The sequence below is a fragment of the Nannospalax galili genome, unplaced genomic scaffold (genome assembly GCF_000622305.1).
Source record: "Nannospalax galili isolate Female #2095 unplaced genomic scaffold, S.galili_v1.0 scaffold100, whole genome shotgun sequence".
Taxonomy (NCBI): Eukaryota; Metazoa; Chordata; class Mammalia; order Rodentia; family Spalacidae; genus Nannospalax; species Nannospalax galili.
This window is the reverse complement of record NW_008352891.1, coordinates 14971820-14984408: the sequence shown is the minus strand read 5'-3', so window position 1 is coordinate 14984408 and position 12589 is coordinate 14971820. Positions and strand designations below refer to the sequence as shown.

Genomic DNA, 12589 nt, shown 5'->3' with positions numbered 1-12589 from the left:
TTCCTTCCTTCCTTCCTTCCTTCCTTCCTTCCTTCCTTCCTTCCTTCCTTCCTTCCTTCCTTCCTTCCTTCCTTCCTTCCTTCCTTCCTTCCTTCCTTCCTTCCTTCCTTCCTTCCTTCCTTCCTTCCTTCCTTCCTTCCTTCCTTCCTTCCTTCCTTCCTTCCTTCCTTCCTTCCTTCCTTCCTTCCTTCCTTCCTTCCTTCCTTCCTTCCTTCCTTCCTTCCTTCCTTCCTTCCTTCCTTCCTTCCTTCCTTCCTTCCTTCCTTCCTTCCTTCCTTCCTTCCTTCTCCTTTCTTTTCTTTCTTTTTGAGACAGGGTCTCCCTGTAGCTCCAGCTGTCCTGGAACTCACTGTATAGACTAGGCTGGTCTTGAGCTCACAGAGATCCGCCTGCCTCTGCCTCCCAAGTGCTGGGTTTAAAGGCATGCACCACTATGCCCAGCCATTTATTTTTCTATATGTGATAAATTCTTCTTTTTTTCATTAGCTTATTTAGTTTTTAAAATAATTTTTATTTTTATTATTGTGTGTGTGTATGCGTGTGTGTGTGTGTGTGTGTGTGTGTATTGTGTTTCTGTACTCTCAGATATTTAGTCAAGAGAATGAATGGTCTTAAGCATCCCCTGGTAACCCGTGTTAAAGGCTTGGTCTCTAGCCTGAGAGGTAGTAGAAATTCAAAGGACAACTTTGGAATTTTTCTCTCCTTCCACCTTTATGTGGATTTCAGGGATTGAACTCAGGTTGCTGGGCTTCTGAGAAAAGCACAGAGACATCTCATCAGCCATGTTTGTGAGGTTTTACTGAGACAGGATGCCACACTGTAGGCCAGGCTAGCCTGAAACTTAAGGTGAACTCTTTACTTCAGCCTCCTGAATGCTGGAATTACAGGCATGTCCCACCATGCCTAGCTCTAAGACTTCTTGTTAATATTGCTAATAGCCTTACATCTGTACCATTTGTATCTATTGTCTCTGTCAAATTGTTTTGCTCCTATTGAAATGTAACCTCCTGTCCTCTCTATTTTTTATGCTTTTCAATGCTTAATGACAAATTTTGGGTAATTATTTCAGATCATAAAACATGACTTGAGTGGTAAGTGTCTTAAGGTATAGTTGACTTTCCACCCATATTTTTCTGTCTTGAATTAGGTTTTTAATTTTGCATGCTATAAACAGGGATTCACTTTTGGTATCTGATTCTTTCTCCCTGATGTTTATAATAATGTTGATTTAAATAAAAAAGTACTTCTGATGATTTCTTAACCTAAACACAAGATAGACCTTGTTGAAGATAGTACATAACCTAGAAGCCATTTTTTTTCCAACAGCGTCTTGCTATAGTCCCAGTTGTTTGGAACTCACTATGTAGACCAGGCTGACCTCGAGCTCACAGAGATCTGCATGCCTCTGCCTCCCAAGTGCCAGGATCATAGGCATATGCCACATGCCCAGCAAAGCCATTCTTTTAAAGATATGACCCAGATCCCTCAAAATAAACATGGCTTAGTCTCAAGAATATTCTGTCTTTTCAATGACAGCATTGTTATTTCCTCTTTGAACTCCAGAAAGGGAGGGAAAGGCTTGCATCTGGCTCAGTGCAGATTTATTTGATGTTGTAGGCACTGGTGACCTTCAGGGATATACTTGTAGCCTTCTCCAGGGAGGAGTGGAAGCTGCTAGATGCTGATCAGCAGGTCATGTACAAAGACGTGATGTTGGAGAACTACAAGAACCTGGTTTCTCTGGGTAAGGTCATAGCAGCAGTGATTTTTGTATTTTTGTTTTTGAAACAGAGTCTTATGTAGCACAGGCTGGCCTTGAAACACCCTATGATGTAGCTGGTGCTGGCTTTAAATTCATGCTCTACCTGCCTCAACCTCCCATGTACTGGGATGACAGGCATATGCCATCATACTTAACTTGGTTTTATTTCTTCACTGAACAGAAAGTGTGGTACTGGGGCATTTATCAGAGTGTGGGCCTGGGATTCAGTGACTTGATTTCTTTGGGACATAGACCAGAGCTTTTGTACACTTGCCTTTGTGGAAAATTTGTTTCATTGAATTATATCCATATTTTATTTGCTTCCTCACATTGTCAGTTCTTAGCCCTAGTGCTGTGAAGGGATTGCAGATGGACTGGATGTGGGACTCTTCTATGTGTCTTCCCCAGAGCCCCTTCTGCTCTTATCTAGTCCTTTGTCTCCCACTACAAATAGGGCATCAGCTTCCTAAGCCAGATGTGATCCTCCAGTTGGAAAAAGGGGAAGAGCCCTGGATGGTGGAGAGAGGGATTCACCAAGAGACCTGTCCAGGTGAGGACCAGACAGGAGCTGTCTCAGCTGGCTTGCAAGGGATTAGAACCTCTGAAATGGGGTCCTTGTTTCTAAGAGAACTTAGGTCATCTACCTTACGCCTCCAAAGATCAGTGAAGAGTAAACAAAACCCACCTTTTTTTTTTCATTTCCCCTCTCCTTCCTTCTCCTGCCTGCTCCCAACCCTTGAGATTAAGGCCTATGTCAGCATGCCCATCTTAAAAACATCTTTTTGAATAGCATAGCAATAGTAAACAGAAATGGCTGCAGAAGTTTTCCAGAGAGCTTAGCAAGAAGGTGCTATAAATGCTATTTATTCACTTTTCTTTTTTCCATTTTTTATCTTATTTTATCTTAAAATTTTGATTTATTTCTTTTAATATTATGAGTGTTTTGTCTGCATGTATGTAAGTGCACCTGTCATGTGCACTGCCCTTAGAAACCAGAAGAGGGTTTGGGATTCCCTAGATTTAGAGTTAAGGATGATTGTGGGTACTGAGAACTGAACCCTGTTTTTCTTTAAGAGCAACCAGTGCCCATAACTACTGAGCTATCTCTTTAGCCTTGGTTTTGTTTTTAACTGTATTAATGGAATTTTTAAAGAAGATGTTGTGAACTTATGTGAAAATAAGTGTAATAAAAAGACTATTTATAAATCAACACATATGTTCAGAATTAGGAATAGTGGTTATGCTGAGTAACCCAAAGACCTTCCCCTAGGCTCCACCCCTTAAAGGTTCCTCCACCTCCCAATAGGGATCAAGACTTTAATACCTGGGTCCTTGAAGAACATTCAACATCCAAGCAACATCTTCTGTTCAAACTTGGTACACTTCAATTGCCCTTCTAGCCTACCTTGTGGCCCTTTTGAAAGGGTTGTTATGTTGGCCATCTGGGCCTTATTCTACTCCTTTCGTGACATGGACAGCAGGCATTACCCAAACAAGGATAAATATATGGTTTACAAATATTAAATTGGAGGCCAGGTATGTAGCTTTTTGGTAGAGTGTCTGAGGCCCTAGATTCAATCCTTAGTACTGAAAAAAAAAGAATATTAAATTGGCAGTAGTATAAAGTGTGTCAGAGGAAGTCTTGGTAATAGTAGACAGGTAAGAGACAGGATAGGATCTTATATTGTTAATATTCGGATTAGGAAAAGTATTTCCTTTTCTGCCTTTCCCCACCATTGAATTTCCTGACCCCATATGTTGTCCTAAGGCCTATGACTTCTCCTTTCTCATCTAATAATAATCAGGCACATGTTCTTCTTGCCACTAACTTTTCCTCCTTTTTACTGAAGTTGTAAAACATATTTGAATGCAATTTTACACATTTTACATTCTTTGGCTCCATAGACATCCCACCATTCTTACCTTAAAACTTTCTTTAGTTATGCAAAGCCTTTTCCTTTCTTTCAGATTCAGAGATGGCATTTGAAAGTAAATCACCAGTTTCCAGTAAGAGCATTTCTAAAGATAAATTTTCTGCTATTAATGTAGAAGGAATGTCAAAGAAAGATCTCTGGTATTTGTCATTAGAAGATATCTGGAAATGTAAAGACCAATTGGGCAAATATCAGGAAAACCAGGAGAAACATTTGAGGCAAGTAGCATTCACTCAGAAGAAAGTGATTACTCAAGAGAGGGTCTGTGAACGTGGTAGATACGAGGGAGGCTGTCTTCCTGCTCAGCTTGTTCTGAGAGATTATTTCCATCAGAGTTGCTCATATATTAAAGGTTTAAAACATGATTTGAAATTTAGTGGCCATCAGGAAAGCTGTTCAGGTGACAGTAATGAATATGATCAAACCTTCTGTCAAAACATTCACCTTATTCAGTTTCCAAGAACTCATACTGGAGATGTGCCTTACAAGTGCCCTGATAATGATAACTCTCTTACTTGTGATACCTCCCTTAGTATTTCAAAGGAAATATGTGGGAAAAAACCCTATGAGTGTAAGGAATGTGGAAAATTCTTCAGCTGGCGCTCTAATCTTACAAGGCACCAGCTTATTCACACTGGACAGAAGCCCTATGGATGTAAAGAATGTGGGAAATCATTCAGCCGAAGCTCCCACCTCATTGGACATCAAAAGACTCATACTGGTGAGGAGCCCTATGAATGCAAAGAGTGTGGAAAGTCCTTCAGTTGGTTCTCCCACCTTGTTACCCACCAGAGGACACACACAGGAGACAAACTGTACACTTGTAATCAGTGTGGAAAATCCTTTGTTCATAGCTCCAGGCTGATCAGACACCAGAGGACTCATACTGGAGAGAAGCCTTATGAATGTCCTGAATGTGGTAAATCTTTCAGACAGAGCACTCATCTCATTCTGCATCAGAGAACTCATGTCCAAGTGCGGCCCTATGAGTGTACCGAATGTGGAAAATCCTACAGCCAGAGGTCTCATCTTGTTGTGCACCATAGAATTCACACTGGACTGAAGCCTTTTGAGTGTAAAGATTGTGGAAAATGCTTCAGTCGAAGCTCTCATCTTTTTTCACATCAGAGAACCCACACTGGAGAGAAACCATATGAATGTCATGATTGTGGAAAGTCCTTTAGCCAGAGTTCTGCCCTTGCTGTGCACCAGAGAATTCATACTGGAGAGAAACCCTATGAATGTTGTCAGTGTGGGAAGGCCTTTATCCGGAAGAATGATCTCATTAAGCACCAGAGAGTTCACACTGGAGACGAAGCCTGTAAGTGTAGCCAGTGTGGTGTCATCTTCAGTCAGCACTCTCCATTTATGGTCCATCAGATAGCTCACACTGGGGAGCAGTTCTTCACATGTCACCAGTGTGGGGAAGGGCTGATAACCAGGAAAATCATACCAGAGAAAGCGCCTACTGATACAGTGAGTGGAGAGCATCTCTCAACATGAACAGAATGCCTGTAGAGTAGTTGTGCAAGTGGAATATAGTGGAAATTCTTTCAGTCTTATTATAACTCTATTGTACTCCATGGAATAGATCTTAGGTAGGAGCAAAACCCACAAATTCCATTTCAGTACACAAATCACACAAATCAGGTTTTCTTCTTTGTACAAATTTCTATTGAATTCATTGTCCTGAGAGCATACTTGACCAAGCCTTAAATGCTAGAATCTAAGAAGGGTTAAAGAATTTGAGAAATAATCCAACTTCCATATTTTCTTCAGAAATAAGTAAATGAGCATGCCACCGTAGGGAGAGTTGTTGCTGAGAATTTTGAAAAATGTTGAGGTTGGAGAGATAGCTCAGCAGTTAAGAGCACTGACTGCTCTTGCAGAGGACCTGAGTTTGGTTTCCATCACCCAATGGTGGCTAACAATCATCTGTAACTCCAGTTCCAAGTATCTGACACTGTCTTCTGGCCTCCATAGATGGTGCACAACAAGGGTGCACTTACATATATTGCCGGTGCCAGCCAGCCAAAATGGACAGTACCTGAAAGGGGGAGTGAGGATTGAAAGAAAGGAAAGGAGACAGAAAAGACGCTTCTTGGGAGGGCTCACAGTCAATACTGCAGCTGCCTCGATTTATTTCAGTCCTGTCTTTTTATACAGAAGAACTCAATTAGTTACAATTGCTGTATTTCCCCACCTGTATCTGAGGGTCAGGGAGTGGTCAGATCAAAGCCTTCTTGGATCCTTTTGTTTACCACTAATGCCTCGGTCAGGTATATTGTGAGGCTCTCCAGAAAACTCCTTCCTCCTGAATGGGAAGGTTAAGTACTGGTTTGCATGACACAAACTCAGTAAACGAGGCTGCTGCAGCTCAATGATTAGCAGCTCCCGACAATATATGCAGACAAAATACTCAAATATAAAATATAAAAAAGTTTTTTAAAATGTAGGGGCTGGAGATATGGCTCAGTGGTTAAGAGCACTGACTGCTCTTGCAGAGGACCTGAGTTCAATTCCCAGCATGGTGGCTACGAACCATCCTTAACTCCAGTTCCAGGGGAATCCGAAGCCCTCTTATGACCTCTGCAGCATTGCACAACATGGGTGCACTCACATACATGCAGGTAATACACTCATACATATAAAATAATAAATAAAATATTTTAAATTAAAAATGTTAGTAGTTATTGTTTCAAGAAATTGGAAGTACTATTTCAGCAAGTTTGTATGCCATTGTTTACTTGATTGTGCTTGTCTTCTGGAACACTTAATAGAGTTTAGTAGTAAGAAGAATGTCTATGTTGTAAAACAAACATATTTATACTTATGACCCATTTAAAATATACTTGAATGTGGGCAACAATTGAAAAGAAAGAATAGAAAGTAGCTAAGTGTACAAGTTGATTTGTTACATAAGATTATGAGTGTGTTTTGTTTGCTTTGTTTTGTGTGATACTGGAGATTGAACCCAGGGCCCTGGGTATACTAGGCAAGCTACCTACCACTGAGCTACATACCCAGTGTGAGTTTTATAGTCTGTTCTTTCATTGAAATAGCTAAGACCTAAAAATTCAAAATGCTATCTGATCTTTAGTGTATCATCATGGAAGTATGAGGAGCACCTGCTTGCAGCCTAGCCTACCAATTTTATGAGGCCATGATTAGAGTTCTACTCAAGACATGTGGTAAAGGCTCCTGAGAATTCAGACACAGTACCTCTGTGGATATAGAGGCCTAGGTGAATGTTTGACATTGGATACAGCAGGTAGAATCTTGTGATTGAGAGCAGGAGCCCAAAAATGTTGAGATCAGATGTGCTCTAAGGTAAATACAGCTCCTCCTAGGCAAACCTTCTCAGGGAAGTCCTTTATAAAGAAAATGCAATGGTCAAGAGTAGGGACTTGTCTTAGGTATGGTGCCTGGCTTCTCTGTGCCTAATTTATAGATTACCTCCTCTGTACATTAGAGGTTATGTAAATCTTTAATTGAATGATTACGGTACATAGTAAATGAGTAAACACATATCTTAGAATACATTTAGCAAACTTTGTGAGAGGGAGGTGTAGGTTTTTAAAAAATATTTTATTTTAATTTTATGTGTGAGTGTATTGCCTGCATGTATGTAAGTACACCATGTCATGCTGTGACCGCAGAGGTCAGAAGAGGGCATTGAATTCCCTGGAACTGGAGTTACAGATGGTTGTTAGCCACTATGTGGGTGCTAGAAATCAAACCTGGGTTCTCTGCAAGAATAGGCAAGTGCTCTTAACTGCTGAGCCATCTCTTTAGCCCCAGAAGTATGGCTTTTGAGTCTTGATCTTCCTGGCCTGGAACCTGTGGCCTTCCTTCATTAGCCTCCTAAATGCTGAGATTACAGGTGTTTACCACCATGCCTGGCTTCAAAGTTTAGGAAGATGATTTGTTTCAATTTTCTGTTTTATTTTATATCTGAATCGTGTGTTTGTAGCTTAAAAGTTGACAAAATAACGTGGAGTCCTTTGCATCCATCCAGGCAAAATAAAATAAGTTGAGAGCTTATGAAGGAAGAATCCTTAATGTATGTTACCTGGTAGTAACTGTCACAAAAGACTGTCAGATCTACAAGCTTGTGGAATAGCCAGTACTAAATAAAATCATTGCTGGCTCAGTGTGTAAAGGAGATCACTGCCCAGTCTCATGACTCAAGTTCAGTCCTTTGAACCCACACAGTGGAAGGAAAGAACAAATTCTTGCCATTTGTCTTCTGACTTCCACATGCACAATTGTGGCACATACATGCCTCCACCCAATAAAACTAAATAAGTGAAAATGTAAAAAAGAAATTATAGAATATGCAGGAATATACCATGATTAGGGATGGGAAACTCAGTATTATTAATATGGCAGATCTGGCCAAAATAACTTAGATTCAGAGGTATTTGTGTTTAAATTACCAGACTAATCTAAAATTTATCTACAAGTGCAAAGGTCCTAGAATAACCAAAGCACATTTCTAAAAACAAAATTGAAGTGCTCATACTATTTAATTTCAAAATTTACTATAGAACCATACTAATTATTCTGATAAGGTGCTTGGTGTGCTGGCACATGCTTGAAATTCTAGCCCTCAGGAGGCAGAAGCTGCAAGATTTGAGTTCCAGGCCAGTCTAGGCTATGTAGTGTGACCTGTCTCACACTATACTAATAAGGATTGTATTATTGGCATGAACATAAGATCAATAAAACAGTGTCTTGAAATTCATCTATACATACGTTTTTAAACTGGAAAAAGTTCGCAAATGTGGGAAATAGTTTTTTAATGAATACTGTTGAAACAACTGGATCTCTGAGGAGGGAGGGAAAGATGCAGGGAGAAAAGCTTTCTTTGCCTCATATTGCATAAAAAATAAAACTCAAAATGCACCACAGATCAAAACGCCAAAGTTAAAGTAGGGGCCAGGTGTAGTGGTATACGCCTTTAAGCACTTGAGAGGCAGAGGCAAACTTTGTGTGTTCAAGGCCAGCCTGGTCTTCACAGTGAGACCCTGTCTCAAACAAAAAACAAAACACTGCCCCAAAAAGTATCTAGGGGAAAATATTTATGGTGCTGTTGTAGGCAAAGGTTCCTCATAGCACTAGGAACACAAATCTTTTATATAAAAGAACACTGATAAGTTTGATGCCATTTGTAGAGTGCTTGCCTACAATGACAGGGACAGGGTTCAATCAACAGCGCCACAAAAAAGTTAAACTTCTCTTAAAAATGTCATTAATATACAAAAGAAGTCAAGAATTGATGTGGATTTTTATAATACACTTGAGAGAGACTTGTGTCTAAAATATAAAGAGCTCTTATAATAGCTAACCAATAAAGTGGAAAAATCCAGGTGTGGTGGTACATGCTTGTAACTCCCAGTACTGGAGAGACAGAGGCAGGAAGATAGCCTCAAATTTTAGGTTATCTTGATGGACATAATGAGTTCCAAGCTAGCCAGGGCTACATAGTAAGACCTTGTCTCAAAACAAAACTGGTAAATTTTTAACAGCTTCTTCATAAAGGAATACACATGAATGGCCTGTAAGCATATGAAAGATATACAACATCACAAGTAGGGAGGTAAATGCAGTTCACATTGAAGAGCTTAGCTAAGAACAAAAGATACAATAAGTGTTATAACTGGAGGAATTAGAACACAGATATTGTTGGGGTTATAAAGGAGTTTAACCATTTTGGAAAATAAGTAAGCCCTCAAAATGTTAAACATAATTATATGGCCTATCAGTTCCATTGTTAGGTATTTCATTGAAACTATTGCATGCAGAAATGTGTATACCAGTGTTCAGTGCTATTCATTATAACTTAAAAGACAAAAGGTGAATAAATAATATATATGTAAGTTAATAGATAATAATAAGTGTGTGAATGACTAAGCAAATTTTGTTACGTAGAACAATACTAATTGTCAATTGTTCTAGTTTGCTTTTTGTTGCTGTGATAAACACCACAACCAAAAGCAAATTAGGAGAGGAAAGGGTTTTTTCATCTTACACTTTGAGGTCACAACCCATCATTGAGTGAAGTCAGGGCAGGAACTGAAGAGAAACCATTAGGGAACCTTGCGTACTGGCTCATTTTCCTGCTTTTGCTCGGCTAGCTTTCTTATACAGCCCAGGCTAGCTTTCTTATACAGCCCAGACCCACGTGCCTTGGGATGTTGTTGCCCTCAGTGGGATGGGCCCTACCACATTGAACATCAAGACAGTCTCTCACAGATACGGCTACAGGCCATTCTAATTGAGGAAATTCTTTAATTGAGGTTCCCTCTTCCCAGGTAACTCTAGGTTGTATTAACAATAAAAATGAATCAGGACAACAGTAAACTGTAATGAACTAATGACAGGACTAGCAGGATTGGTAAAAATAAAAATTCTAAGAAGTCTGGCACTAGAGGTATAGTGGCTGCATAGCATGAACAATACCTTAGGTTCAAGTCCCCAGCACAAATAAGTAAAAGAAATTAAAAGTTGTGATTGTATTTTATAAAACCAGACGCAAAAGTATATGTGCTGTGTGACTCAATTTAAAAATTCTAGAACATATCTACAATGACAAAGCAAATCAGCAATTTCTGGGACTGGGCTGGGAGGGAGAGTGCCAGCCACCCACCAGGAAACACTGGGAGTGATCTGTGCCTTGGCTGTGTGGCTCCCTGATGGATCATTCTCACATTCATTGAACCATACAGTTTAAAAGTTATAAATTTTAAAAGACATTTTTGTATGTGTGTGTTTGTGTTTGTGTGAATGCGTATGCATGTGCCAGAGTGCATGTGTGGCGGTCCAGAGGACCACTTGACAACTTGTATGAGTCAGTTCTGTTTAACCATGTAGGTCCTAAGGACTGAAATTGGTCATCAGGCTTGGCAGCAAATATCTACCTGCTGAGTCATCTTGCCAGCCCTGAGCCATGCACTTTAAATAAATCTAATCTATTATAACCTCAATAAAATTGATTTTTTTAAATATTAGAAAATTAGGGATTGCTGGGAAAGATAACCTGTAGTGTCAGCTTTAATGCTAATTGTAGTAATTGCTGATTTTTGTAATTCATCTTCATTTATAGATAGCTTATAATGAAGCAATTTACTAAGCCTTCCCTTTTTTTAGATTATTTTTGTTTTGTGTATATGAGTGTTTGCCTGTATGTATGTGTATGCACCACATACATGCTTGGTGCTGAGGAGGCCACAAGAGGGTGTTAGATTCCCTGGAACTGGACTTAAAGTGGTTGTGAGGCACCATGTGGGTACTTGGAACCAAATCCAGGTCCTCTGCAAGAGCAGCAAATGCCCTTAACTACTGAACCAATTTCTCCAGCCTCAATTTGCTAAGCTCTTTAATGATCAGACAACTTCATATTTATATCAACCCTATGTTAGAAATGGATCTGGGGTCTGTCCCAGCCCGCGGGACTTTCAACCGGGTACCTGGAGTGAGGAGTGGGGATTGAATGGGGCAAGAGACACAGAGAATGGAGACAAGACAGTGCTCTGATCAAGTTTATTGAACTTCTGCACAAAGCTTTTATAGGGAAGCAGAGGCTGAAGAAGCTGGGCGGGTAAGTTCCGCTGTTTACCGCACATTCCACAGCCAGACCACGAGGCAGGATGTTTTTACAGGATGAGGAAATTTACAAGGTTGAGGCAGAAAAACATGTTTTTCACAAAATCATCCGGCCACTCTTAAAAGGAAGTCAGAGGTTGAAGCTGTAAACAGCTTGCTTTACAGATAATAGTTACTATTTCTGGGTAGGGGGCCCACGGCTCCCTACAGGTCCCCCTTTTTTATTATAAACAAGAGCATGGGGCCAAGGCCAAATGATCCCTTAGGGAACCGCGCCTGTCTTAGGTTGGAGAACTTTTATCTGATGCTCACCCGTCATGGGCTAGGGCAGCTGCGTTGGCTGCCTGCCTATCTTAGGTTGCTTATCAGTAAAATCTCTCTTACCCGTCTGACCGGTTCAGCTCTCAAGGGGATGACTGGTCACGTCGTCATAAGGCCTGGCAGGCTCAAAGTGGTCGTCTCGATCTTCGAGCTCCAGCCTGTGATAATGCACTTGAATAGGTTTAGCTGCCAGATCATTAATCTGACTCTTAATGAAGGTTGTGATCCTTTTGAAGGCCCAGGGGCCGAAGGATATTACAGCCAGGATGGCTAGGAGGGGCCCCAATATGGTGGGCAAGAGGGTTGAAACCCAAGGTGATGTGGAAAACCAATTTTTATACCAACTATCCTGTTGATCCCTTTCCCTTTTGCGCTGCTCCAGCCCCCCTCAAAATCTTCATGCTATCTTTTACAGTTCCAGTCTTATCTAGGAAAAAACCACATTTCTCTTTAAGAGCCGCACAAAGTCCCCCCTGCAAGCAAACAAAAGGACCCTAAGGGGACAAACAGTGTACAGCACGGAAGGGCATTACATAAATGATTAAAACAACAGTGTACAAAGCATGTGGAACAATGAATGAATCATGGAGAAAATCACAGTATCACAGGCAAAGTTGAGAGAGAACGGTGGGTGCCAGGCAGTGGAAGCAGTCCATAGGAAACACGAACAAAGTCCAAAAACCCAGTCCAAAAAATTGGGAACACAGGATGCGATGATGGATGGTGTAGTGATGACATAAGTGGCATAGAGTCTGGAGATGTTGCAAAGCAGATGAGGCATTTAGGTACCCAACATGCATTGTCAGCATTCTGTGGAAAAAACATAAATATGCCCTCTCCCCCAAATGAGGATAAGGGAGGATGTCACAATTTATCAGCTGTAGAGTTACCTAAAGGTGAAAACAAAGAGGGCAAGAGGGAACACATGGTAAAACGGACAGTTAGTTTGGTAGCGGTGACTGGA

At 40.6% G+C, this 12589-nt stretch overlaps 1 protein-coding gene and 1 pseudogene across 2 annotated transcripts in view; one reads left to right on the top strand and one right to left on the bottom strand.

The window, feature by feature from the left end:
- Positions 1-5622, top strand: part of Znf10 (zinc finger protein 10) — a 34931-nt gene extending 29309 nt beyond the window's left edge. For both annotated transcript variants that reach the window (XM_008850186.3, XM_029554598.1), the window contains 3 exons: positions 1618-1744; positions 2217-2312; positions 3731-5622. In XM_008850186.3, the coding sequence (XP_008848408.1) occupies positions 1618-1744; positions 2217-2312; positions 3731-5199 (1692 nt within the window). In that variant the 3' untranslated portion in view covers positions 5200-5622. The remainder of the gene's footprint in view (positions 1-1617; positions 1745-2216; positions 2313-3730) is intronic.
- Positions 5623-11701: 6079 nt separating this feature from the next.
- Positions 11702-12589, bottom strand: part of LOC103747681 — a 38006-nt pseudogene continuing 37118 nt past the window's right edge.